This window comes from Haemaphysalis longicornis, unplaced genomic scaffold, assembly GCF_048455015.1.
Source record: "Haemaphysalis longicornis isolate Haplotype H1 unplaced genomic scaffold, Haemaphysalis longicornis Haplotype H1 scaffold_9, whole genome shotgun sequence".
Lineage (NCBI taxonomy): Eukaryota > Metazoa > Arthropoda > Arachnida > Ixodida > Ixodidae > Haemaphysalis > Haemaphysalis longicornis.
The window spans coordinates 172,953,758-172,978,622 of NW_027526460.1; the positions used below are offsets into that span (position 1 = coordinate 172,953,758).

At 57.6% G+C, this 24,865-nt stretch overlaps 5 protein-coding genes across 5 annotated transcripts in view; 2 read left to right on the plus strand and 3 right to left on the minus strand.

The window, feature by feature from the left end:
• The window catches only part of LOC144151944 (histone H4-like), a 127,669-nt gene that overhangs the window by 18,571 nt on the left and 84,233 nt on the right, over positions 1 to 24,865 (minus strand). The gene's annotated exons all lie outside the window — the stretch shown is intronic.
• LOC144151642 (histone H2B-like) lies at positions 735 to 2,923 on the minus strand. Its single transcript, XM_077682754.1, has 2 exons — positions 2,854 to 2,923; positions 735 to 1,107 (listed from the first exon to the last, which is right to left on the minus strand). The coding sequence occupies exons 1-2, from the start codon at positions 2,921 to 2,923 to the stop codon at positions 803 to 805; spliced, it is 375 nt and encodes a 124-aa protein (XP_077538880.1). The 3' UTR covers positions 735 to 802.
• Positions 9,317 to 9,916, plus strand: LOC144151769 (histone H2A-like). The gene has a single exon (XM_077682907.1). The coding sequence runs from the start codon at positions 9,401 to 9,403 to the stop codon at positions 9,773 to 9,775; it is 375 nt and encodes a 124-aa protein (XP_077539033.1). The 5' UTR covers positions 9,317 to 9,400; the 3' UTR covers positions 9,776 to 9,916.
• On the minus strand, positions 10,474 to 11,193 carry LOC144151768 (histone H3-like). The gene has a single exon (XM_077682906.1). It carries the CDS (start codon positions 11,127 to 11,129, stop codon positions 10,719 to 10,721), a length of 411 nt encoding a protein of 136 aa, XP_077539032.1. The 5' UTR covers positions 11,130 to 11,193; the 3' UTR covers positions 10,474 to 10,718.
• Positions 17,808 to 18,478, plus strand: LOC144152824 (histone H1-II-like). The gene has a single exon (XM_077684305.1). The coding sequence runs from the start codon at positions 17,867 to 17,869 to the stop codon at positions 18,476 to 18,478; it is 612 nt and encodes a 203-aa protein (XP_077540431.1). The 5' UTR covers positions 17,808 to 17,866.

Genomic DNA, 24,865 nt, shown 5'->3' on the forward strand with positions numbered 1-24,865 from the left:
GCGGTAGTAGCGAGCGCGACGATGAAAGAAAACAAACAACCAGTCTATTTTTTTCTTCCTTTTAAACTGAACCACTCAGTAATTTTTCCGATGCTTTCCTTTCGTGGGGAACCTCATCAGATAAGCGAGAAGCTTGCCTAATTCGTTACAACACTCGCTACACGAGTTTTTCAAGCAGCAATTCCAAAACAGCAGCTTTGCATTTGGAAAACGGTGGTCGGTATCTGGACATCGTTTATTTTTTTTCGTTTCGGTAACAAAACTCGAGCCAAATGTTAGAATATTGATTCAGTTTGCTTATTTTTCACCAAAACCATACAAACACTTGTACCAGTGCTTGCAGGAATAAAACTTATCCCTGCTGTTAAATCTTGAACCTTGCCACCCTGAGGGTATACAGTCCCTGGCAAGAAATAAATAAAGCTTGACTCGCGAGGTTTACTACTAGCCTACGAAATCTGTGCATCAATTTGACAACACGGAGTGAAGCAACTGCTCCCAGCAGGATGGGTTTTATGTAAGTGTGTGCGTGTGTGCTTATTTTTCTTTTTATTTTTGGTGCTCACTTTTACTTTTTTTTGCCATCATTGCACAGCTGGCATATCGGCCATGTCAACAGCGGCTCGAAATGCGATGCTGAGAAGAGAATAACAGCAGCAGCAGCTATTTTCTAAGAGATAACAGAGCAGGGTGGGTGGCTGGGGGCAGCAGCATCATCTCCAGCTACTGCACGCAATTGGTTGGCCCCAATAAGGGCCGTTTTTGGTTGATGGTGGTCGCCTGTGGGGGCTCCTCCGAAGGCCTACTTGGAGCTGGTGCACTTGGTGACAGCCTTGGTTCCCTCGGAGACGGCGTGCTTGGCAAGTTCGCCCGGTAGCAGCAGGCGCACGGCGGTCTGAATCTCGTGGCTCGTGATGGTGGATCGCTTGTTGTAGTGCGCCAGGCGCGAGGACTCGGCCGCGATGCGCTCGAACATATCGTTCACGAAGCTCTTCATGATGAACATGGCATTGCTGGAGACACCCGTGTCGGGGTGCACTTGCTTGAGCACCTTGTAGATGTAGATGGAGAAGCTCTCCTTCCTGCGGCGCTTCTTCTTCTTGCCGTTGTCAGATGGAGGGGGGTCGCACAGAAGTGCTCGCCCCCAGAGCAGTCAATACACTCATCCAACCATCATCATCCAACTACGTTGCTCAGGCAAAGGTCCCCCTGGTGGAGCGGGGTTTTTTTGTTTAGAGCAACGGTTCTTTTTCCTGGACGTAGGATTGCCAGTGTCATTTTTCTAGGTTCTGCTACCAGTCAGCTTGCCGTCGTCTCTGCTCCGTGGAGCGCGGCGTAGCTCGAGAGCCATTGGTTTTGACCACTGGTCCATGTTTAGTCATCTGGCAGGCTGATATATATGCTGCCTTGTGAGCTTGACTCGGGACTCACTGGGTTGTCAATTGCAACCTCGCTTTCTGAGGAGCAGGAGTCAGCCGACATCTCCTCAGAGCTGCTGCTCCCCTCGTCCACCGAGGACTCGTTGCTCACCCAGCGGTTCGTTTTTCCTTGGGGGGTGTCTCGCGAGCCTCGAGATAGCTCGTCCTCTGAGCCGTCGTTCGCACTCGCGCCTGCGGGTAGGGTGTGCGACTTCCTCTTTTGGCGTGGCCTCTTCCTCCTGGCCGATTTCGGTGCCTCTTCGACGGATTGCATCATCTCAACCAGCTCCTCCTCGGCTTGATCCTGTGCTGCCGCAACAACAGCAGGTGCCGACTGTTCTGAAGGGCTGGCTGCCAACTGCTCCTCTCGCACTACCCGCAGGGTTTCGGAACGCCCGCCGTCCCCCTCGGACTGCATGCTCCCTGCGTCGCTGGCCTGGGTGGAACTAGAGCTATCCTGCTGGACAGGAGCTGCTGAAGTGCCGACCGCTCCCGCGGGAGGTGGCGGTTGCTGAGTCACCATCGCAAACGAGCGAAAGGTGCACTCCGAAACAGCGTGATCGCCAGCACACTTAGTGCAGGGCGCCTCGCACTGTTCGTGACCGAACCGATCGCAGCGCGTGCACTTGGGCGTCGTGCATGCCGCCGCATAGTGACCAGGAAGGCCACAGCGGATGCAGAGGCGCACAACACCCTCGTACTCGCACTGCACTGTAAATCTGCCAACAGCTACCAGGTTCGGAACTGCCCTGCTCATGTCCACGCGTATCCTACGAACACCTGACCAGACGCCCAGAAATCCCGACACACTTTCCTTGGAGCAGCTGTGGACCTGCCCAAACGACCCGAGAGCGCGGCACAAAGCCTCGTCCGGCTGGTCGTTCGGGTGCTGCAACACCCTGATTACCTTCGCCTGAGACCCACGATAGTCGAACCGAACATCCTGCTCACGAACCGTCAGGACAGGGTTGTTCAGGAAACGCTCAACTGCACTCTTGGTTTTGAAAAAGATTTCGAACCTGCCCGCTCCAAAATCCTGCACACCCGAAAGCTCCTGCCTCGAGAACTTCTCAACGAGAATCTTCGTCAACTCCACGTTCGTCACCCCTTTCGGGAGACGAGCGTAGAAGGTGAAGGGCCGAAGCCGCGCATCCTGAGCTGCCATGGCTAACTCGAAGGCACAGAGATAGCACTCCTACCTAAAACACGCGCCTGGCTAGCAAAAGAACCCTCACGACTCACCCGAAATGCTGTGGCGTGGTGTATCCGAGCTAGGAAGCAAAGGGGTGAACACACAACACTGCAGACACAGCACACAACGACCGCGGAGCTCGCCTCACATCCCGCCACCCTTGCCGCGACCATACATGACGAGTGAGGTAGTAGCGAGCGCGACGATGAAAGAAAACAACCGACCGTGCGCACAATAAACGAGCGGAGGCGCGCACGTTCTTCTGCGCCTTGCCCGCCATCTTCACGGCTTTACCACTCGGTTGGAGAGGCATGATGCGAACACGACGGAGTCGACGCGAGCAGAAACGCGGCTCGTGGGGCGCGCGGCGCTTTTATTCGATATATATATATATATATACGTGGTTCAAGAGAGAAAAGGAAAGGAAATGCACTGGGGATATTATTGAGCCCAGCTGGGGCTCACCTGCATACAACCCAGTGCGGGGGGAGGGAGAGCAGGGGGGATGAAAGATTAGAGGAGAAAAGGGGTGATGAAAGAGATGGGTAAGCTAGGAAATTAAAACGTGGAGCCTCTACTTAAAGCTAAGCGAAGCAGCAGCAGCAATGGCGCGAACAGCAGACGGCCGTCTACAGGCGCTTGTGAGACCGGCGGCCTCCAAGTAGGTGAGCAGGTGGCGGAAGTCCTCGCGGCGAGTTCCGGCGGGGCCCGTCGGAAACAGTAGACTCTCGAGGTGCTGTTAGGGCAGCCCAAGCCGCTGAAGCGAAGTCTGCAGCACTCCTCGGTGTGCTGCAAACTCCGGGCAGGAGCATAGCAGGTGCTCCAGAGTCTAGGGCTCGGGACAGTGGGCACAGGAGGGGGAGGAGCAGCGGCCTTGGTGGTGCAGTCTGGCTGCCACGTCACAGCAGTTGAGCCGCAATCGGAGCAGCAGGCTGCGGTCGTCCCTGCTCAGACGCCCCAGGAGGACTTGAGGGGCCTGGCCACTCACCACACGGCGGTCTGGGTGCATGGTGAGGGCCACTCGGGTCAGCTGCTGCCGTGCGGCGTCGTACGCTGTGACGTCCCGGGAGACGGGAGTGTTCTGCTGGTGGGCGCCCTTGGCCAGGGCGTCAGCCTCCTCGTTGCCCGGGATGCCTATGTGGGATGGCAGCCACTGCAGTTGGACATGGCAGCCACCAGAGGCCAATCATGCAGTTTGGCCGCCAGAGACGCCTCCACGTACCCGCAGTAGCTGGACGGCTGGTCTGCCTCTCGCAGTCGTAGCAGGGCTGGCCGGGAGTCCGTCAAGACCAGGGCCTCGCTGTCCTGGCTTGCCCGCTCGGGCAGCAGGTCTGCGGCCAGGTGCAGGCCGGCCAGTTCCGCCGTGGTTGATGACGCGGGGAAGGGCAGTCGGCATGTTCGGCTGGCGCCGACCGCAGGAGCCGTGCAGGCGGCTGCCGCGTTGCCCGTGTGGGGCAGCACCGAGCCATCCGTGAAGACGTGTAGGCGGCGGCCGCGGGCGTCCTCCTGCAGCAAGGCAGCCACCTCTTGGTAGATGGCCGTATGGGGAGTGGGGCGCTTGCTGCGCACCCCGGGAAGCTTGGTGGCAATCTGTAGGGCCTCTCCCGTGCCAGGCGGAGGCGGCTCCAGACGGGGCCGCTGCGGCACTGCGATATTCTCGTCGTAGATCTGCAGCAGCATGCCCATCTGCGAGTCCGGCCGGCGGCAGAACCGCTGCAGCAGGGCAGCTCCCTCCAGGGACTTCCGCAGCCGGTCAATGTGGCGCAGACCCGTCTCGAGCGCCCGCATCTCGATGGGCCATGTGGCTGCCTCAGTGTAGGTGGCCGCCACGGGAGAGTGCCTGGGGAGGCCCAGACAGAGCCGGATGGCCCGGCGCTGGTCCAGTTCCAGCTGCTGCTAAGGGCGGCGCGTCAAATGCACAAGAGGCAGTGCATACAGCACGGCCGACGAGGCCATGCTGCTGTAGATTCGGAGCGCCACCTAGTGGGAGCACCCTTTGCCGCGGGCGAGCAGCTGCCGCACTCCGTGCAGCACCCCGGCAGCACGCTTCTGCAAGGCCTTCGTGGCCGGGATCCATGACAGCCGGCAGTCTACGAGCAGGCCCAGGTAGGTGACCTGGCGGCGCCATGGGAGGGGCTTGCCGTTCAGCACGAACTCGGGCGTCTTACGGCAGGCGGCCTGCCCTTTGGGGTGCACCATGAGTGCTTTCGTCTTGGCCTCGGACAGCACCAGGCGGCGGCTTGCCAGGAAAGCCGCGACCGAGTCCAGCTCCGTCTGCAGGCATGCCCTCACATGCATACCCACCGGGGAGGTGGGCCCGTGCGTCCAGATGGCGACGTCATCAGCATAGACCGCAATCCCAACTGGGTACTGGAGGCCAGCGGGGATGCAGTCTGGAAGCGGGGCCAGCACCAGGTTGAACAAGAAGGGGCTTAGCACACCCCCCTGGGGCACCCCAGAGCAGACGTCCCGTGGGCTGCTGGTTGCCCGGCCGACCTTGACCCGGAAGGTTCGGCCAGCTAGGAGCGCCTGCACGTAGCCCCTGAGGTGCCCCACGACGCCCATGCCGTCCAGCGCCTCGTATATGGCGCCATGCGGGACAGTGTCGAACGCCGCCTTCATGTCGAGCAGCAGGAGGTAGGCCACCTCCTTGTCGTGTTGGGCCTGCTCGAGCATGGAGACGACGTCGCCCAGGGAGTCAGCAGTGCAGCGGTGCCGCCTGAAGCCACTCTGCTGCTCCCGGAACACTGCCCGCTGGTCGGCGATCCACCGCAGGCGCGCCAGGGCCACGTGCTCCAAGATCTTGCCCGCCGTAGAAGTGAGAGACACCGGCCGGTAGGACTCTGGCTCCGAAGGCGGCTTGCCCACCGTCACCATTGGGGACACCAGGCCCACCAGCCAGGCTGCCGGCAGGATGCCCGTTGTCCAGGCGCGGTTGAAGAGCAGCAGGAGCGGCCCCAGGTAATTGACGTCTAGGTTGCGCAGCACCTGGTACGTCAACCCGTGGATTCCCGGGGCGCTCCTGCGTTTGGGGCATCGGTCCAGGGCGGCCTGCAGCTCCCGCAAGGTCAGCTCCGTGGAGCACTGGGCCACAACCCGGGGCTCCGGCAGGACAGCAGCAGCGACGTTCCGCCGGACGGGGGCAGGCAGGCGGGCCTGGACAGACTGGGCGAACTGGTCCGCGAGAAGCTCAGCCAGGCCCGCCTCGGTGATGTCCCGGGCGATGGCAGCAGTTTGCAGTGGGCGTCGACTGGTGGTGGCAGGGCGCAGCAAGGCCTTGAAAACACACCAGGCCCTGGCTGGGTCTCTGCCCGAGTCCAGGGATGAGCAGAGGGACTCCCAGCCCTGCATGCACCGCTGCCGAGCCCGTCGTCTACACTGGGCGTCTGCTCGTCGCTGCTCAGTCCAGTCACTTGGCCGCCCGCTCCTGATGGCACGCCGCTGCAGCTGGTTGCGGCGGCGCGCCCGGAGCCGGTGGAGCTCCAAATCTGGCAGTGCCGTGCAGAGGGGTGCCTCCCCTCGTACCGTTGCCTTACCCGCACAACGCACGACCGCTGCCAGGAAGTCGGGCTCCGGATCCTCCTGGCACTTGGACACCTCCTTGCGGAAACTGGCCCAGCTGACGACGGCATAGACCCTGGTGTCGGCACACCTGCGGTCGCCCCTGGGGGTGACCAGAATGGGGTAATGGTCTGACCCCCAGGTGCTGCTGGCAGTCTCCCAGCAGTAGGGTAACCGCTGCGACACCAGGGTCAGATCGGTGCGGGACAGCTGGGTGGAGCCCCGTTGGCCAGGGCGCACGAAGGTGGGGCTGTCTGTGTTGGCCACAAACAGCCCGCAGGAGGTCGCGGCGTCCAGGAGGTCTCGGCCGCGGCAAGTGGTGCGGGAACTGCCCCAGGCCGGGTGGTGGGCGTTGAAGTCCCCACACACCACGGCATCAGGGCGTAGGAGTGGGCGCAGTCGGCACAGTGCCGTGGCATCCCAGTGAAGTGCTGGCCGCATGTACACGCTGGCCACGGTGGTGTCCGTGGTCCCCATGCGCACCGTGACAGTGGTGCACTGCATGGGGCCCTCAGTGACCAAGGCCAGGTTGACCGGGGCGTGGCTCAGTGCTGCCCGCACGTAGACGGCTGCGTGCGACTTGCCTGGTGCATGGGTGACGTCCAGGCAGGGGTAAACGCTGCAGTTGCGCCGTGAGCAGCTGGTGGGGCTGGGGTAGCACACGTAGCCTGGCAGGCGCGGGGAGCCACTACGGACGTATGCCTCCTGGAGGGCCACCACGTCGAATTGTTCCCTCAGCAGGTGGTCCACCGGCTCTGCATGGCGTGGCCCCAGATGGTTGCAGTTCCACTGCAGGATGCGTGGCCGCTGGCCTGTCCTGCAGGGTCTGCTAGCCATGCTGGGGGGCTGGAGTGGTGGTTATGGATGCCAGGACAGCAGTGGCCGCCAGGCGGTCGGGGTCGTCAGCAGGCAGGCGGCCCACCAGGCTGTGAACCAGGGCCAGGAGGAGTGGCACCAGCTGGTCCTCGCTGGGGGCGGCGGGCCCTGCTGGCGGCTGCTGGTCCACGGGCTGCGGGGCGGGGGGCGGCGGGCTGACTTCCACTGCCGCTGCGGCAGTCCGTGGTTGGTGGTGGGTTGCTGCTGCGGGCTGCTGTGGTGCTGCTGCTGCTGGCTGCTGTGGCACTGCTGCTGCTGCTGAGTGCCGTGCTGCTGCGGGCTGGAGCTACGCCTGGCCATGTCGGCGTAGCTCGGGAGCTGCTGGCCAGCGCGTACTGATGCAACAGCCACAGCACGGGCACCGGCTGGGGCGCCTGTGCCATAGCTGTGGCCACCTGACGTTCCTGCTGCCAGCGGGGGCAACGAGGGTTGTCGACGGCGTGTGCACCACCACAGTTGGAGCAGCGGGGGGCAGGAGCGGTACACTGATCAGAAGCGTGGCCCTCACCGCAGCGCGTCACATGGCCGTCACATGGTCAAGGCGGCCACAGCGAGCACACTGTGTGGGCCACGGCCTGCAGCCCCGCACAGGCAGCAGCAGCTTGAAGATGGCCACGAAGTGGGGCGGGGAGGAGGAGGCGAACTCCAGCAGCAGCGCACCATCCGTCTTCCGCACCACACTGCTCACCGCCACCTCACAGTCACAATGGGCGAGGATCTCATCCGGTCCCAGGCAAAGGTCAACACCAAAAAGAAGGCCGTGACTCGTGCCTCGTTTCGCGGGGCGGCCGGCGCGGACAGCAATGCCAGCTATGGACTGTGTACCCAATAGTGCAGCAAGGCACTCGTCCGTTTCGGCGTCGGCCGCCACCACGTTCAAACGGGTGTTTACCCTCACCTGGGAAACTCCGGAGGTGGCGGCGAGCTCCCGTGCGATGACCTCCTTCGATGTGGCCAAGAAGGAGGTAGCCCGGTCGGCAGGACGGAAGATACAGGTGCCGGCGGCCGGCAGCGCGATGGGGCGCCGCGCAGCCAGTTTCCTCGGCTTCCGCTTGGCTGCTTTGCTCCTCTGGGTGACCCACTGCCCCTCCTGATCCTGGCCAGGAAGTTCGGAAGGCGTGGGGCCACCCGAAAGGTCACCGCGAGCCGCCGCGTGCGCGAGCGCCGACCCTGGAGGCAGTTTGTTTACCAGGACCTCCTGGGCGCCGCCATCTTGCGCAGCGGCCTGAGCGGCAGAGAAGGCAGCGGGGGCGAAGCTGGGAGCGAGCGGCTGCAGGGGAGAGCTCGCCGAGAGGCCGAGACGACCGCGCTGCCAGGAGAGGGGCCGGCCGGCAGGATGGACTCGCCCAGGTGAGGGGGAGCGCTGGTGGCCGGCGCAGCCGCGAGGAGGAGTGGGGCCGGCGTGAGCAAGGCCGCGCACCCTCGTGCCGTCACGGCAGCCTCCCCGCCGCGGGCCCGCGGGCGCGTCGCTTCGAGGAGGGAGCAATGGCCGCCGCTCGACGCGGCGCTGCCTCCATGGCGTCGCGCTCCTCGTCGCTGGGCGCCCGGTCGGAATCCAAACCATCCGATGGTTCCCGCACACGCTTGGCACACAGCGCCTCGTCCATGGGCTCCGTCGGTGATTGGAGAAGGTCAGCCGGGGCATAGTTTTGGGCGCCAGCACTCCTGGGCAGTGCTGGGGCCACGCGCACGCCGGCCATATCCTGGGCTGGCTCGGCGTGCTGCTCGCTGGTCTGGGGCGGCGGCGGAGGTGCCGGCGGGTCGCCCAGACAACCAATCAGTTGCTGGGCACGTAGCTGCTGCTGCAGGATGCTCCCGCACGAAGTCATCAGCCTCTCAAGGCTGCGAGAGCACCCCACGCTGTTGCTACGGCGATGCATAGCAAACGCGCGTGCAGCAGCAGCACTCGTTGACGGTGGCGGCAGGCTGCCGCCCGTCGCCGGCATGGTCCGGCCGCTTGGCTAACAGGAAGCCAGCGGCGCACGCACGTACACAATAACACAGTTCACGGCGCGGTTTGGGGCACGAGCGAGGCGGGCAGACAAACTGCGCAGTCAGCGCGACGCGTCGGCATATTCCACGATAGCCTGCGGCGCGCGCACGTACACGTAGGTCGCGGCACCGTCGAGGCAGGAGCGAGCGCAAACACAACCTCACTCCTCGGCCCAGATTCCGAGACCCGCGCTTTTATTCGAGCGCGCCGTATCCTGGCGCCTCTCGCTGGATGCGGTTTGGGCGGGGCTTATTTGGGTACCTCCGCCTCGCGCCGGACACACACCGAACGTTCGCTCGCGCGTGCACATCTCGTACCGCGCAGTCGTCTTGTTTCTCTTCGTGCAGTAGCAGCATCATCATGTCCGGACGTGGCAAGGGTGGAAAGGCGAAGGGCAAGAGCAAGACCCGCTCCAGCCGTGCTGGGCACCAGTTCACCTTGGGCCGAATCCACCGTCTGTTGCGCAAGGGTAACTACGCCGAGCGCGTGGGCGCCGGTGCCCCAGTCTACCTGGCTGCAGTGCTCCAGTACCTGGCCGCCGAAGTTCTCGAGTTGGCCGGCAACGCCGCTCGCGACAACAAGAAGACCAGGAGTATTCCCCGCCACCTCCAGCTGGCCATCCGCAACGACGAGGAGTTGAACAAGCTGCTCTCGGGTGTCACCACCGCCCAGGGAGGCGTCCTGCCCAACATCCAGGCCGTCCTGTTGCCCAAGAAGACCGAGAAGACGGCCTGAGCTGCCCCTGTTTCCCAGCGCCACGAGCACCAACAAAACGGCTCTTGTAAGAGCCAACCTAAGTGCGTGTCACAGCAGAAACGATGCTGCCTTTGCTGCTGCTGCCTCATCCTTATCTCGTAGTACTTTTCGCTCGTTATTCCTTGTCCATGCACGCCTAACGTGAGCGTTTTCTGGCGCGTTATTTAGGCACACGATCGACACCTTATCGACTTTCTCTGCTGCAAAACTTACACAGCATTTCGTAACGTGAATGGGAATTCTTCTGCAAAGCGCCAGGCACTGCTGCAACTGAATAAAGCTTGCGCTGTGCAGTCAGTGTGTTTTTGCAGTTAGGCAGCTTTTTTTTTTCTTAGAGACCCCCAGTGTAGAAGAACATCTTGCCAGCAAGAGTTGTTCCCACGGAAGTTCCTAGCGTGCTGCTCTTGTTTTTTTTTAGCATGCATTTGCGTATTCTCTACCAATCACTGCAAACACATGTCATTTAGCTAAGCTTCTGGAATCGTTTGCTCACGTATCATTCTGTTCTAATTTGGCTGATTCCAACCGTGTTACTTGAGCTGTTTTTTAAATCATAACTGGCCTACAGAACCCCCACATCACGGCTGTGCTAGTTAAAGAAAACAACAAACCCACGAGGAGAAAGTGAGAACACCAACAGAAGCAGCAATTTGGTTTATTCATTTTCACGCTCGATAAGAGTGGCAAATAAAGCATAAACACACTTGTTGCACACACGCGAACTAAAAAACCCCACAACACTCACCTTTTTTCGTAGTGCGAACACGCAGTGCAAAATACAGCAGCAGAGAGAGGCAGAAATGGGGTTGACGAGCTTGGCGTGCTTCGCGCAAACGCTCGCCACGAAACAAGGTGGATTTGGTTCTGAAAAGAACCGTTTGTGGGCTTCTTTTCCTGGTGGCGGTAAGAAGGAGGCAAGGTCTTAGACACGATCGCCGCGGATGCGCCTGGCAAGCTGGATGTCCTTGGGCATGATGGTGACACGCTTGGCGTGGATGGCACACAGGTTTGTGTCCTCGAAGAGACCCACCAGGTATGCTTCGCTGGCCTCTTTGAGCGCCATGACAGCCGAGCTCTGGAAGCGCAGGTCGGTTTTGAAGTCCTGAGCGATCTCACGCACGAGCCGCTGGAAGGGCAGCTTGCGGATCAGCAGCTCGGTGGACTTCTGGTAGCGGCGGATCTCACGCAGGACCACGGTCTTGGGCCTGTAGCGGTGGGGCTTCTTGACGCCGCCCGTGGCCGGGGCGCTCTTGCGGGCTGCCTTGGTAGCCAGCTGCTTGCGCGGCGCCTTGCCGCCGGTACTCTTGCGGGCCGTTTGTTTGGTACGCGCCATTGCGGCTACAGGTGCTGCAAAAGATGCGAGCCGAAATACAACAACTCGGAGGTGAAAGGAATCACGTCTACACGCTTCGGCGTCAGGAGCGAGACTGCTCTAAGTAGTAGTAGTGGTTTGATGGAAAAGGAAAAGAAATGGACTGGGGATATTATTGAGCCCAGCTGGGGGCTCACCGGCATACAACGGGGGGTGGGGAATATAGAAGGGGATGAATAGGATAGGGTAGAGAAAAAAGGAGATAGGTAAAGAGAAAAGTTTAGGCGCCGCGAGGAAAAGAAGCGTTACCACAGTCACTGGGAGCCACCGGGCACAGTACACATCACAAACACAGGTCCTGGCGTCATGCTGCGTCCGGGAGAAGTTCTCGACGGGAGCGGTGAAGCATAGAGGCGAGGCTGTGCTGCGATGAGTCGTGCGCGGAGGTCCCAAGTGAGGGGAGCTTGCTGGGTGATGTTCGTGGTAGTAAAGCGGTTACTGGCGAGCGGGAGCAGGCGCTTGACGGCCCCACGCAGAAGAGCGCTCGACCCCCGAACGAAACACCCATGGCTCGCGACGCGTGGCCGGCATAATCGCGATACCGCCCCGGCCGCGCAGGAGCGAACGAAAAACACGTCCGCACCCCACGACGACCGAGGCCAAACCCCGAGACTGCTCTAACTACGCTCGGCGCGTCGCCTTCCCGACGGAGTAGTAGTAGTAGTAGTGGTTTGATGGAAAAGGAAAAGAAATGGACTGGGGATATTATTGAGCCCAGCTGGGGGCTCACCGGCATACAACCCAGTCCGGGGGATGGGGAATGTAGAAGGGGATGAATAGAATATGGTAGAGAAAAAGGAGATAGGTAACGAGAAAAGTTTAGGTAATTAGGAAGGTAGGTGGTGCGATGGAAAAGGAAAAGAAATGGACTGGGGATATTATTGAGCCCAGCTGGGGGCTCACCGGCATACAACCCAGTCCGGGGGGTGGGGAATATAGAAGGGGATAAATAGGATAGGGTAGAGAAAAGGAGGTAGGTAAAGAGAGAAAAGTTGAGTGAGCGCGCTTCTAATTGGTTGCGCCGCGAGCCCCTCTTCCCCTCTTTTCGCTGCTTGAATGCTGGAAAGTGCACTTTTTTTCCGTGCCCCAAATTTGCGCCCCTGCAGTTACCGAACGAAAAGAGCTATCGATTTCATTCAAACGCTGTGTTGTTGCGCGCAACGTTTTCTCTTGTCTGTCCAAAAATGGTAAACCTGGCTCAAACTGCGGTCCGGCTATGACGCGAAATGTCCGACTGACCATAAACGAGAGTGCCGGCGGCCGCCGCCGCCGCCGCCGCTGCCGCGGCGAACCTCTCCCCACCCTCCGCGGTCGCTAGGATGCTGAAAGTGGACAATTTTCGTCGCCACGTAAATTCGCATCCCCACAGTTTCCAAACAAAAAAAGCTTTCAATACCATTCAAATTTTGCCTTGTTGCGCCTTGTGTTTTCTCTTACCTGAGCAAAAATGGTGAACGTGGTGCAAATTGCGACCTGGCTACACTCTTAGGCAAAAAGGACTAAAATAGCGACTAAAATACAGCCGTTAGTCTTCGCGGGCGACCGTTCATCTTCAAGAGGAGTATCTACGGCAGAATACGCGCCGTGTGCATAAATGCGGACTAACTGTTCGTCCCCGCCAACCTATAAGGAGTAACGGCAAGACGAAACGCATGCAGTTAGTCTCTTTGCGGTGTCGTTAATCCGCTAATGGCATCGTCGTTGCCCTTTCGCGCATATGTCTGCGAACAGTTTTATATTTCCAAAACACAAGCCATTGCAGTCACTGGGTGCTTTAGATTGTGCCACGGGAGAAACTATTGATGCTGGTTATAAGAAAATCGCCTAGGGTTAGTAACGCGGCGGGTAATGGCAAGGAGCGGCGAAGCCTATGTTACGGAGCCTATGTTGACTGCACGGAGCGAGGTTATGTTGATACGCTGTGTTGCATACGATTCGCGCAAGGTAATAACGGCCAATGAAAGCTTTCAAGCGCCTTAACAGTAACGCAAAAATTAGTGACAATAGCAAAAGTGGATTCCTGAGCGTAATGAATATCTATATGTTTAACAGACGAGAAAAAACGCATGTTGCTGATGACAACTGCAAAACAAAAATGCTCGCTACAGGTAAGCGTCTCGAAGTTATCTTTTACACTCGGTACATAATTGCCTTGGGCACCAAAGCTATGACAATGCTGCAAATGCTGTAAAACCCGCTTGCATTTCCCAGTCGCAATCGTCTAGCGACGCGAATTTGAAGAATTAAGGCTAAGAAATACTGAATTCGCTTTCGCCGATGCAGGAAAATATGGCATGTTTCCTTATTTTGACACTCACACAGACGACACCTTTCACATACGTTACATAGAGCACTTAACATATGTATTGAACACTAAGAAAGCACTTAGCTTGCGCTAATTTGTGCGGAAACAAATGAGTCGTCCGATCGCCCAGCTACCTATCGCAACTAGGCGACGACGAGTTGATTGTTATTTACGAGAAAAACTATGGTTCTGAGGCTCTACTTCGAATAGAACTGAGCAATAGTCCCTAAACCTAGCAAAACGCTAAGTGCAAAGCGCGAAACGCGGTCACGTTCGCTTGCACAGATAGAAATTCGGGCACCAGTTGCAATAGATCTGTTGCGATTTGCACAGAACTACACGCTGTAGACTTGAATATTATCTACTGCAGTAACCTAGCTCAAAGAAAGTGTCAGCATAGCATTCAAACAAGCATCACGGTTCTGCGAGCTTACGGCAAGTGCGATAAATTGGAACAAATCTATAGGTATTTGGCACGGTATCTGGGATACTACACCCGAGTATTTTGAAAAATTACATTGGGCCACCACACCTGCCAAGTACCTGGGTGTACCACTGGATCAATACAGAGAACCGACGGAGTACTGGGCCAAAGAAACCGAGAAAACTCGAAATAAAGCACAGAAATGGGGCAGGAGGGACTTGTCAATGTTCGCCCGAGCCACCGTCTGCAACATTTTTTTAGTTGCTAAGATTTGGTATGTGCTCCAAGCCCTGTGCATGTCAAGGAAAAGTCTGCAGAAACTGCACCGAGTATTTGCGGTATTTATTTGGCATTCTGAATGGGAACGAACAAGCCGCACTAATTTATTTCTTTCTCTTAAGCGCGGAGGATTGGGTTTGACTCATTTATTTTCGACACAGGTCGTTTCGAGGTTTCTTTTTCTGAGAGATCAAGCTGATCCCAGTTTGCGTGCAATAATTCAGATAAGGTTGCGAGATGCCCTACCTAATTTTGTTATTTCGACTGTTGCTGTAAAGCCGGTGGCTATACGCGGATTCCTTAGGGAAGTAGTGTGGGCATTTAAATTTCTGAATGCCCGTTTTTCTCTGCAGTATTTAAGTGTTGTTCCACGAAGAACATTGTACAAAGATATTATTGATGTTTCTTTGCCTGTTCCCCTTTATCGCTGTATATATGACGGAGGAAAGGCCAAGGACGTTTTAAAACGGATAAAAAAGATGCCTATTAAGGCATCGAGCAAGAGCTTCTTTTTTCTACTTCATAGTGGCACACTCCCTGTCAAACCATGGCTTAAGGATAAAGGAATATTTGTAGGCGGGAACATCAACTGCAGAATATGTAATAGGCCGGAAACAACAGAACACATCTTTCTTGATTGTTCTGATGCTCGCTTTCACTGGGACATACTTCAGCGGACACTTAAAAAAGACTTGCCTGTCACTTATTATGGTATCCGTTTCATACCCGTGGACAAGACCGAAAGTGTTCCCTATGACATGTTTATGGTACTGAGCCTTCATAGTTTATGGAGGACTAGAATGGCAGACTGACATGCTGATGTGGATGCTCGACCAGCGAGAGAGTATTTTGTGGAAAATATTTCTTACATACGAGAAGTGTACAGGACTTTAAACGAGCATCCTGAGTGGCTTCCCGTGCTCGATGGTCTGGCCACGCTAAAGCGATTTTAAAAACACCATTGCCGCTAATTAGTGGTTGGCATTTTACCCCTTTTGAATGTATTGTTTGTATTATGACTTGTGTAATGTGAACATTTCAGGCAAAACGGCAATTAAAAAAAAGCGGCGTAGTCTAGCGGATAGCGCGTCCGACTTCTTGTGTGTAATTCCGGGCGTCAGGGGTTCGATCCCTGCCGGTGCCGAAGTTTCTTTCTTTTTTCTGCACTCTACGCAGTTCGTCCTTGGGGAGTACCGGAACGGACCATCCGGGTGGGGGACTAACCGTTCGTCCCCTCGCAGTTAGTCCCCGAAAGGACTAATGATTGTGGCAGAGGCCGTTAGTCCCCGAAAGGATGAACTTTTAGTCCTTTTTGCCTAAGAGTGTACGACACAAAATATTTTGCTTACCATGCAGATTTTGCGAACAAAACAAGCTATCGGTTTCATATAAAGCGTGCCCTCTTGCGCAAGACGTTTATTCTTACCTGCGAAAAATTCACACACCTGGTGCGAACCACAGTTGGGCTGCAGAAGGAAACGTGGGGCACACCATAATCTATCTTGGGGCCCACAACTGCGCGCCTTGCAAGGTGCATGTTTGAAAAACGAAACCGCTTGATAACTTTGCATTTATCGACCTTGGATTGGCCCTGTGAAGGTTACGCGGGCTCCCTGTTCGTATATATTTTGCTACTACCAGGGCTGCTGTTTTCAACGCGGTTGTGTCATCTCGCAGGAGGGCTCCAAAACAGGCTTCAGTGCTTGTTGCGTCTTGTACACAATGTAAACAAAGGTAACGACAACAATGAAATGGCCATTTAAATGGAATGACTAATGAAATTAGTCACCGTGGCGTCTTGCACGCGAGTGTTTACTGAATTTTCGCGCGAAGCAAGCGTTCCTGTGGTGCGAGCGCAAGTGTGCTTCTTTGGTCCACTTCAGCCACGAATTTCAACGCCATGCGCCACTCGATCTTGTTCACTTGCAAATGCCAAGTGAAAGCCCTCAGTAGGCTCAATTTGCAACCCTTGGAGCAGGGCTAGAGCAGTGTTCAAGCCCGGAGGAGGCCGAAAACCTGTGCTGGCGGTGCCCGTCCGTTCGCTCGGGGCAGCTCTTGGAGGCCTCTGCTAGTGAATGGAGAGTTGGAGAGTCGTAGAGACTTGGTTCGAGCCCCGAAATGTTCGCGGGAACGTGTTTGTTTGAAGCGTTCCTGTTATTTGGCGTTTGCGCCAAGCGCAGCCGTTCCCGCGCGCAAAAAGCCCAAATGAGCCGTGCGGAGTGGAGCGAGGCAGGCGGCCCCCCTCTCGCTGCGCCGTCGCCGCCGCCGCGGTGAACCTCTCCCCACCCTCCGCGGTAGCTAGGATGCTGAAATTGAACAATTTTACGCCAGACAGTTACCGGCCTCTGTCCCCTCCCCCCCCCCCTTAACAATCACTTCCTCCTCCTCCAACAATTTTCGTCGCCACGTAAATTCGCCTCCCCACAGTTTCCGAACAAAAAGAGCTATCAATTCCATTCAAATTTTGCCTTGTTGCGCCTGGTTGCGCCTTGTTACCTGAGCAAAAACGGTGAACGTGGTGCAAATTGCGGCCTGGATACGACGCAAAATATTTTGCTTACCATGCAGATTTTGCGAACGAAATAAGCTATCGATTTCATCTAAAGCGTGCCCTCTTGCGCAAGACGTTTATTCTTACCTGCGAAACATTCACACACCTGATGCGAACCACAGTTGGGCTGCAGAAGGAAACGTGGGGCACACCATAATCTATCTTGGGGGCCCACAACTGCGCGCCTTGCAAGGTGCTAGTTTGAAAGACAAAACCGTTTGATAACTTTGCATTTATCGACCTTCGATTGGCCCTGTGAAGGTGACGCAGGCTCCCTGTTCGTATATATTTTGCTACTACAAGGGCTGCTGTTTTCAAAGCGGTTGTGTCATCTCGCAGGAGGGCTCCAAAACAGGCTTGGTACATCTTGTACACAATGTAAACAAAGGTAACGACAACAATGAAATGGCTAATGAAATTAGTCACCGTGACGTCTTGCACGCGAGAGTTTACTGAATTTTCGCGCGAAGCAAGCGTTCATGCGGTGCGAGCGCAAGTGTGCTTGTTTGGTCCCCTTCAGCCACGAATTTCAACGCCATGCGCCACTCGATCTTGTTCACTTGCAAATGCCAAGTGAAAGCCCTCAGTAGGCTCAATTTGCAACCCTTGGAGCAGGGTTAGCGTGGTGTTCAAGCCCGGAGGAGGCCGAAAACTTGTGCTGGCGGTGCCCGTTCGTTCGCTCGGGGCAGCTCTTGGAGGCCTCTGCTAGTGAATGGAGAGTCGTAGAGACTTGGTTCGGGCACCGAAATGTTCGCGGGAACGTGTTTGTTCAAAGCGCGCCTGTTATTTGTCGTTTGCGCCAAGTGCAGCCGTTCCCGCAGCGAAAAACCAGCGCGCGAAAAGCACGATTGAGCCTTGCGGAGTGGAGCGAGGCAGGCGGGAAGGGGGGGAAGGCCCCTGTCGCTGCGCCGTCGCCTCCGCCGCCGCCGCTGTTGCCGCAGTCGCAACGCGCGAGTTCCGCTCTTCTGCCTCGCGGGTTGTATGCCGGTGAGCCCCCAGCTGGGCTCAATAATATCCCCTGTCCATTTATTTTCCTTTTCCATCAAACCACCTACTACTACTACTAGTTGTGTTCTTTGCAGTAGCAGCCAGCCGTTTTGGGCCGCATTTCTCTCGTCGCTCCGGAGTTGAGAAGAGACATGTCTGAAGAAACCAGCCAAGTGCCGGCCGCTACGGCGGCAGCGTCTTCGGCTCCCAAGAGCCCCAAAAAGAAGGCTGCGCCCCGCGGATCCGGCAAGCCCAAATCAGCGCCTACGCACCCCAAGGTTTCGGCCATGGTCACCGCCTCCATCGGTGCCCTCAAAGAGCGCGAAGGTTCGTCCCTGCAAGCCATCAAGAAGTACATGGCTGGCACCTACAAAGTGGACGTCGAGAAGCTGTCTCCCTTCATCCGCAAGTATCTCCAGTCTGCCGTCGCGTCCGGCGCGCTAGTGCAGACCAAGGGTAAAGGCGCCAGTGGCTCGTTCAAGCTGTCCTCCTCTGCTTCAGCACAATCATCGTCCGCCGGCGAGAAGAAGAAGAAAGCGGCGGCGGCAGGCAAGAAGAAGCCTTCGGGCACCAAGAAACCGCGAGACAACAAGACCACCGCGACGGCAAAGCCCAAGCGCGCCCTTGCTGCCGTTGCGAAGAAGCCCAGGAAAGCGGCCGCGAAAAAGCCCAAGGCAGAGAAGAAGGCGTCCCTTCCCAAGAGCCCCAAAAAGCCCAAAGCGACCAAGAAAGCCCCAAAGAAGCCAGCTTCTTCCAAAAAGTGAGACTTCTGCGGAAGCCGGCCTCATCCTTTTTTTTTAATTAACCACCCGGTCCTGATGGGACCACACCAACAGTTTGCCATGGCGACGGAAGCTTGCCACGCCACACCCATCTCGCGTCCTCCTCCTCAATGCATTCTTATTCGCACGATTGCGGCGCAAACACACACACAGCAGTAAAAACAAGCAAACAAACAAAGAAAAACCAAAGGCTCTGCCGCTTCGCTCCTCGCTGCCGCAGCAGCCGTGGCTGTGGCCCACAGATACCCGCACGCTGCTGCCATCTGTCGGACAACAGTTGGCCAGGCCCTCTTGGTTTGGGAGCTGGCTGCGAAAATATATTGATCTGTCCGCGCGGACGAACCGCGCCCGGGTTCTTTTGCGGCGCCCTGAGGGGTCGTTAATCAAAGCCCAAGCAATCGAAACATGGTTCAATCGAGAGAACAGGAGTTGTAGAATTGGAAAACATACGCCGCTGGCGTGTCCGCCGTTTAGTTGATAGGTTACGGGGCGTCCAAAACACGTTTTTCGTCAATTTCGCTCGTTTCGCTTTGTTTACAAATGCTTCTCGGGCTGTGGAGAGGTAGGAAATCGTCTCACCGTGCAGAGCGTAGACTTTTTTTGTTCCTCCCGGCCACAGAAACACGATGGTATGCGTGAATTTTACGTGAGGATAAGGAAATTTCAGCTGCGAGCCGATTAACATGGCGAACGCGACCTTTCAGGGTCCCAGGCGTGGTTCTCGCTCCTGCGCCGCTCGCTGGCGGGCCGAAAAACGTCCTCACGGCGTCGTGAGACCACTCGTTGGAAAGCTTATTCTTGGAGCTACGCGATGGTGCAATCATCGTTTTCGTGCGTCGAACGGTTACGATGCCAGCGCCAGAACTCCGACGCGGCGCGGCCGACAAGGTCGGCGCGAGGCCTACCGCTCGGGTTGTAACCCTTGTGCGAGCCCTTTCCGTACGAGTGGGAGGCCCGAACGAGCAGCGACAGTAAAGTAGAGGCCCCGGCAAACGTTTCAGTGCAATTTTAGTTGGCCTGACCTCCTTGGTTTTGGAGCTGGCCGCGAAAGAGCCTTGATCTGCCCTCGCGGACCAAGCGTGCCCGGGGTCTTTTGCGGTGCCCTGAGGGGTCGTTCATCAAAGCCCAGACACTCGAAACACGGTTCAATCGAGAGAACAGGAGTTGTAGCATTGGAAAACTTGCGCCGCTTGCGCGAGCGTCGCTCAGTTGATTAATTACGGGGCGTCCAAGACAAGTTTTTTGTCAATTTCGCCAGTTTCGCTTTGTTTACAAATGCTTCTCGGGCTGTGGACAGGCGGAAAAGCGTCTCACCGTGCTGAGCTAAACGTTTTTCTTGTTGTTGTTTTACAACGAGCCGCAGAAACACGATGGTACGCGTGAATTTTACGCGAACAATAAAGAAATCTCAGTTTGAAGCCGAAAACGGCTTTCCAAGGCCCGCGCGTCGTTTCGTAAGTCGGCGCAAACCGCCGTCGTGTGGCGACGACGCGGAGCGCGGCGTAGGGCCCCCGCGAACAGCAAAATATACGAACAGGGAGCCCGCGTCACCTTCACAGGGCCAATCGAAGGTCGATAAATGCAAAGTTACCAAACGGTTTTGTTTTGCAAACTAGCACCTTGCAAGGGGCGCGCAGTGGTGGGCCCCAAGATCGGTTATGGTGTGCCCCACGTTTCCTTCTGCAGCCCAACTGTGGTTCGGACCAGGTGTGTAAATTTTTCGCAGGTAAGAATAGACGTCTTGCGCGAGTGGGCGCGCTTTAAATGAAATCGATAGTGTGGGATATATGAGGGGTTCCTCGGGGACCTCAGCCAGTCCTGGCGTAAGGTCACCACGCTAGCTCCCGGCGTCAACCACGCGGGCTCCCATGGCTACGGCAGCCCAGCGAGGTTCGCCGATACGAGAACACAGTAGACAGTAGTGCCGAAGCACAGCCGTTTATTTGGGGAATCCCAAAGCATGCGAGCACAAGGCTCGACGGCGTTCACGAATCACGCCGTCCAGGTCGTGACCGCGAACGGGAGGTAGGCATTCACGGCGCGCGACAAACAAAGCTCCCGCCTGAGATGCATGTATCCATCACCGCCGCGTTCCGCCGATCTCGCCCCAACCGGGTCTCCGACGAGACTCTCCCGTCTCCCGCGCCGCCCGCGCGCCTATCCCCGCACACATCGGTGGCGCCATCTCTCGGGGGACGCCGACGAACCAGCGGAGCGCCGGACCGGTTTCAGCGCACAAGCGTCTCTCCCGAAGCGCGCACTGGCTCGGGATCGCAGGTCGCGGTTCTCCACGATTCCCACAATAGCTTATTTCGTTCGCAAAATCTGCATAGTAAGCAAAATATTTTGCGTCGTAGCCAGGCCGCAATTTGCACCACGTTCACCATTTTTGCTCAGGTAAAAGAAAACACAAGGCGCAACAAGGCAAAATTTGAATGGAATTGATAGCTCTTTTCGTTCAGAAACTGTGGGGAGGCGAATTTACGTGGCGACGAAAATTGTCGGAGGAGGAGGAAGTGGTTGTTGGGGGGGGGGGGAGGGGGAAAGAGGCCGGTAACTGTCTGGCGTTTCGCCGACACCTCAACTGGCCGAGCGGAAGCGAGGAGGGTGGGAGAGTCGAAAGAGTAGGTATAGGGGGAGGAAGGATGTAGGGAGAAGCTGAGTGAGCAGATGCCAGGAATCACACACTTGTAAATATCGCGGCGCAGCAAGGCAGGCGGGAATACAGAATAAAATAACAGAGGGCCACAACAAAATTATCAGATGACATCAACAGCAAATGCGAGAGACGTGACGGCGACAGCGCAGACCACAACAACAACAGGTGTGGGGGGACGCGACGGAAGCAGTGTAAACGAGCGGCTAACATTGCGAGTAGTGCAGCAGTGGCTGCGGCTAGACGTACGGAAGTAGATCGCGACATGGGTGGGGGCGGATAATAAAAAAAAGGAAATAAACAACAAGAGAAAAAGACGGCATAAACAACAAATGTGAGAGACGCGAAGGCAACAGTGCCAAGGGCAACAGACAGCAATAACAACAAGTGCGGGGGGACGCGACGGCAGCAGTGCAAAGAACGTCTACACTGCAGGAAAAAAAAACAAAAAAAAACACATAGCAAGTTACAGGAGTACATGGTAAGGGGCAGCTGGATATGAGTGGGGGCGGATATATGTAGAGATAGCTGATAAGCGGGTTACAGGGGGCGTAATATGGGGCTTGCGGGGGTAAATACTAGGTACGATGGATTGGGGATACATGATTAATATAAGCTGACGGCAGAGGTACAGCATGCAAACAGGTTGACATTTATACTGCGACGACCCCGAGGGGCCGCGCACAGTAGCGCCGGATCGTGCGGCGGCGACCACGGGGAGCCGCGCACAGGAGAGCCGGAAAGGAGGTGGAGGGGGGGAGGAGGAAAGAGATAGGGGAAAGAGAGCGACGGCAGCGGAGGCGTTGGCCTTTAGAGCTGCTTGGCTAGGCCGGTGGAATGCAGGTACTGCAGCAGAGCGGTGAGTGCCGCGCCCCGTCCACGGGTGGCCGAGGGGAAGAGGAGCTCCTCCCGCATGCTGCACGCTACTCCGAGGGCGGCGTAGCTTTGCAGCATCTTGGCCCGCTCGACGCGGTGGTGGCTGCAGCGGAGTAAGGCGTGTTCGGTGTTGCCTACTTCGCCGCAGTGCTGGCAGTTGGGGGAGGCGGTCCGTCCGAAGAAGAAGCAGCGGGCCGTGGAAACAGCGCTGCGCGTGCGGAGGCGTAGGAGTAAGCTGCAGTCTGCGCGGCCGAAAGCGCGGCTCGGGATGCGCCCCTGTGTTCTTCCGTCGGCCAGTCGCGGGTGCGGATGTTGAAGGCTCGCGTGCTTCTCAATCCAGTGGCACGCGTCATCGCCCTTGGTGGCCGCTTTGAAGACGGCCGTGTCCGCCGAGTGGGCCGCTTTGGCGAGCGTGTCGGCGAGTTCGTTGCCCGCAAGTCCCACCTGAGCCGGCACCCAGTGGAGCGAGACGCGCCTCCCCTCTGAGTGGAGGTCGCGCAGTTTCTTGGCGAGCTGCCGCACGAGCGGCCCGTGTTTGTTTGGGTTTTGCAGGCGCAGGAGTGCCGCCTGGCTGTCGCAGAGAATGACAGCCTGGTTGATGTCGCGACGTTCCGTCAGGGCGTCCGCCGCCAGGTGCAGGCCTACCAGCTCGGCTGTCGTTGAGCTGGAGGCAAAGCTGAGTCGGCGCTGAACCGTCAGGTCTAGCTCGGGGGCCGCGCAAGCGGCGGTGGCGGAGCCTGGGGGGCCGGGCAGCACGGAGCCGTCTGTGTACAGTTTAACTGCGTCTGCGTAGCGCTCGTGCAGCAGGCACGCTACTTCCTGTTGTAGTGCGCAGGGGGGGGGGGTGCGCTTGCTCCTGACGCCGGGGATCGTGGTGGCGATGCGCACTCCCGCGTCGCGCTGCGGAGGGGGGGCGGCTCTATGGGCGGCGGGTCTGAACCCACGAGCTCTTCGTAGGTGTTGAGTAGGTGGAAGACTCGCGAGTGGGGTCGTTGGCGGAACCGCTCGAGGAGGGTGCGACCGTCTGGGGCGAGTTTCAGACGCGCGATGAAGTTCAGGCCGTAGCGCGTAGCGAGGGACTGCAGGGGCCACGATCCGGCCTCGGCGAGGGTCTCAATGATGCGGGAGTGGTTGGGGAGGCAGAGGCCAGGGCCGCTCGGTGGTGTAGCTCGAGCTTCCTCCAGGTAGCAGGGGTTAGCTTGGCCTGCGGGAGCGCGTACGGTATACGGCTCACGCCAGTGGCCGTGTAGATACGCGCGGCTAGTTCCGGGGTGCAGCCACGCCCACCTGCTATGATATTCTTGATGGCTTGCAGTGCCGTGGCGGCCATGGCCCGGGCTGCTTTGGGGTGGGGCCGCCAGCAGAGCCTGTTGTCAAGTGTGGCCCCCAAGTATACCACTTTCTGTTTCCACGGCAGGGTTATGCCATTCAGTGTGAGCTCTGGGGTTCGCTTCACCATACCTGCCGTGGGGTGGTATGTGAGGGCCACAGTTTTGGTGGGCGATACCCGCAGGCCAAGGTCTTCGAGCCGTTTGCCGACGATGTTCAAGGCCACCTGGATGGCTTCGCGGGCAGCCTCCCGCCTGCCCGTGTGTGTGGAGTTCCAGATGGCTATGTCGTCGGCATATAGGATCATGTGGGTCGGGATGGAGTCGGAGGGGGGAAGGGTTGCGAGCGCAAGGTTAAAGATGAAGGGGGATAAGACGTTGCCCTGGGGTACGCCTGCTGTGACGGGGTGGGCCGAGCTAAGTGTTTTCCCCAGCGCACCTAGAGGTGGCGATTGCCTAGGAAGGCATCCAGGTACGCGCGCATCCGCCCCGTCACTCGGCAGCGGTCAAGCGCGGCATGGATCGTCGCGTGGGGGAGGGCGTCGAAAGCTTTTTCCACGTCGAGCAGGACCAAAAACATGGTGTGTTTGCTCCCCTTGGCCTGCTCGAACGTGGAGACGACGTCCGCGATGCAGTCCGCTGTGCTTCGTCCCCGTTTGAAGCCGACCTGCTGCTCGGGGCTCCATTTGTTCTCCCCCGCGAGCCATTCCAGCCTTGCCAGCACCATCATCTCCAGCAGTTTCCCTATGCAGAGGTCAGGGAGATGGGCCGGTAGGAGCCGAGCTCGGCAGGTGGCTCGCCGCGCTTTAGGATGGGGCAGACGTACGCCAGGGTGAGTGTTTCGGGCAGCGTGCCCCGCTCTCAGAACATGTTGAAATAGGCCAGTAGTCTTGCGCGCTGGTCTTCGTGCAGGTTTCTCAGGGCCTCGAAAGTTATCCCGTCGGGGCCCGGGGCGCTCTTTCGCTTCGCCTTCGCCAGCGCACGCTCAAGCTCCTGCGTCGTGAAAGGTTCATTCATGACCTCGGCCGCGCGCGCGTCGGGAGCCGAGAGGGGTAGTTTGTTTACATTCGGCGGCGCGCGGCCGACGGGGGTCGATCGGGAGGAGGAGGTGACGTGCGCGGCGAAGGCCTAGTAGTAGTACAGTCGAACACGGATATACCGAACTCCAAGGGGATCGTGAAATAGTTCGATATATGAAAAATTCGATATAAACAATATGGGCTCTGAGACCTCACCTATGGCGGACAATCACTTACCGATTGTCGCATTCAAGAATGACAATTAATTCCGCACTCACGACGCAACAGGACGCTTTATTTGCGTGAAAAAAACGCTGATCTTGGCCTGCTTCTGCGTCCTGGAAATGAAATTAAAGATGCTGGTCTCGATCTTCTCGAGGCTGCACAACTAGAAAATTCCAGCAGTACGCTGCGCCTTCGCACACCATGCACAACACGCACGCAAAAGAAGAACAGCGCGCACGTACCACAAGAACTTTGAAGGTAAGAA

Coding starts and splice junctions, on each gene's coding strand:
- LOC144151642 (XM_077682754.1), bottom strand. CDS start 2,923: ATGCCTCTCCAACCGAGTGGTAAAGCCGTGAAGATGGCGGGCAAGGCG. Junction 1,108..2,853: donor GAAGAACGTGCGCGCCTCCG/CTCGTTTATTGT, acceptor CTCCATCTGACA/ACGGCAAGAAGAAGAAGCGC.
- LOC144151769 (XM_077682907.1), top strand. CDS start 9,401: ATGTCCGGACGTGGCAAGGGTGGAAAGGCGAAGGGCAAGAGCAAGACC.
- LOC144151768 (XM_077682906.1), bottom strand. CDS start 11,129: ATGGCGCGTACCAAACAAACGGCCCGCAAGAGTACCGGCGGCAAGGCG.
- LOC144152824 (XM_077684305.1), top strand. CDS start 17,867: ATGTCTGAAGAAACCAGCCAAGTGCCGGCCGCTACGGCGGCAGCGTCT.